At 42.1% G+C, this 1,519-nt stretch overlaps 1 protein-coding gene across 1 annotated transcript in view; it reads right to left on the bottom strand.

Annotated features, from left to right (window-relative positions):
- Positions 1-637: 637 nt before the first annotated feature.
- The window catches only part of LOC110034051 (protein NRT1/ PTR FAMILY 6.3-like), an 8,568-nt gene continuing 7,686 nt past the window's right edge, over positions 638-1,519 (bottom strand). Inside the window, 1 exon segment of the mRNA XM_020738294.1 lies at positions 638-1,519. This exon segment is cut by the window's right edge and continues 11 nt beyond it. Within this exon segment, the coding sequence (XP_020593953.1) occupies positions 910-1,519 (610 nt within the window). The 3' untranslated portion in view covers positions 638-909.

The following is a 1,519-nucleotide window of genomic DNA, read 5'->3' as shown; positions in this document are numbered from 1 at the left end:
TTGAGCTTGAAATCTAAACAAACCGAACACAAGCCGAACACGAGCTGGGCTTGGGCTTGTGTTCTGCTCATTTACAACCCTATCCGTAACCTTTCAATGCATCAATTTTTGTGTTAATGTAACATGTTCTACCTTTTCCACGAAATTAAGCTTGGCTTGTTGCAATCATTGCGATTTAATTTATAATAAAAATTTTATTTAAGCTCGTGCCGATATTTCTTATTTTGACTAACATTAAAGTAGAGTTCCATTTGATTTCTTTTGCATTCTCTGTTTAAGACTTGTTTAGCATAATATCTGATAATGCACAATTCTAATCTTTAAACAATTAAATGCTACCATGACTTGATTACAATTAAACGTTCATTGATTATCTAAGATGTTCAACCATTTATTTCTGTAATATAACCATTTAAACATTACATGCCACAATAAAATAACAGTTAAACTCTTTTTTACTATTGTTAATTTCTCAATTAATTAATTATGATGAGCCTAAATTCAAATATATATATATATATATATTATATATATAGTACAATTCTAGTTAGAATTCTATTTTCACAATTAATTAAATTTCTGGTTGAATGTACATATTTATTATTGAGTGGTACGCATGTAAATCTTCCAAAAGTAATTTCTGTTTGCCTTTATCCATTACATTTCATTGATAAAATCGATTACAGATCGAAAGTAATTTGCTTCAGCCCGAAAAAGAAAGAAAGAAAGGATAATTTACTTTAATCTGTCGAGGCCATTAATGACCCGAAAGCACATGGGTCGTGATAATGGGTTGGTCAGCAGTCGCCGCCGCTTATATTTCCGGCGAGCAAGCAGAGCTCCTCACCCAACGACAGCCATTGATGTCCCGCACCAGCCTCAACATAAAGCAACCTAAATCAACACTAATCACGCATGGCAAGCATTCTCGACATCTTCCTCCGTCTCCATACTCCTATCCCGATACACATACCACATAGCCGACACCACAAATAACAGTAAATTAACGCCGCTCAGCCCCGCAACCAGCCAATAAAAGTTGTAAAGCCTTCCCTTATTAAAATCATCCGTCAGCCAGGCGCCGTCCCCGCTCTCTCCGGTGACAATGTGCACTATCGACACAAGCAATGAGCTCAGGAAGCAACCCAGAGCCAAGGTGCTTAGAAACATCCCCGTGCTCATCGTCTTCATACCCTTCGGACATTCTCGGAGGAAAAAATCCAGTTGGCCGATATAGGCGAACGCCTCGCCGGAGCCGACGAAGAAGAATTGGGGGACGAGCCAGAACACGCTGAGAGTTTCACCGGCGGTGACAGAGCGCAGGCGCTTGAGTTCTGTCAGTGCAGCTGATACCATGGCGAGGATGGAGAGGCAGAGGCCAATGCCGATGCGGCGAAGGGGGGAGAGGCCTTGGGGGTTGCCGGTGAGGCAGCGGAAGAGGGGGACGATGAGGCGGTCGTAGATCGGGACGGGGAGGAGGATGGAGGCGACGAAGAAGACGGTGAGGGAGCCAGCAGGA

This window comes from Phalaenopsis equestris, unplaced genomic scaffold (genome assembly GCF_001263595.1).
Source record: "Phalaenopsis equestris unplaced genomic scaffold, ASM126359v1 Scaffold001339, whole genome shotgun sequence".
NCBI lineage: Eukaryota > Viridiplantae > Streptophyta > Magnoliopsida > Asparagales > Orchidaceae > Phalaenopsis > Phalaenopsis equestris.
This window is presented reverse-complemented; position numbering and strand designations above follow the sequence as displayed.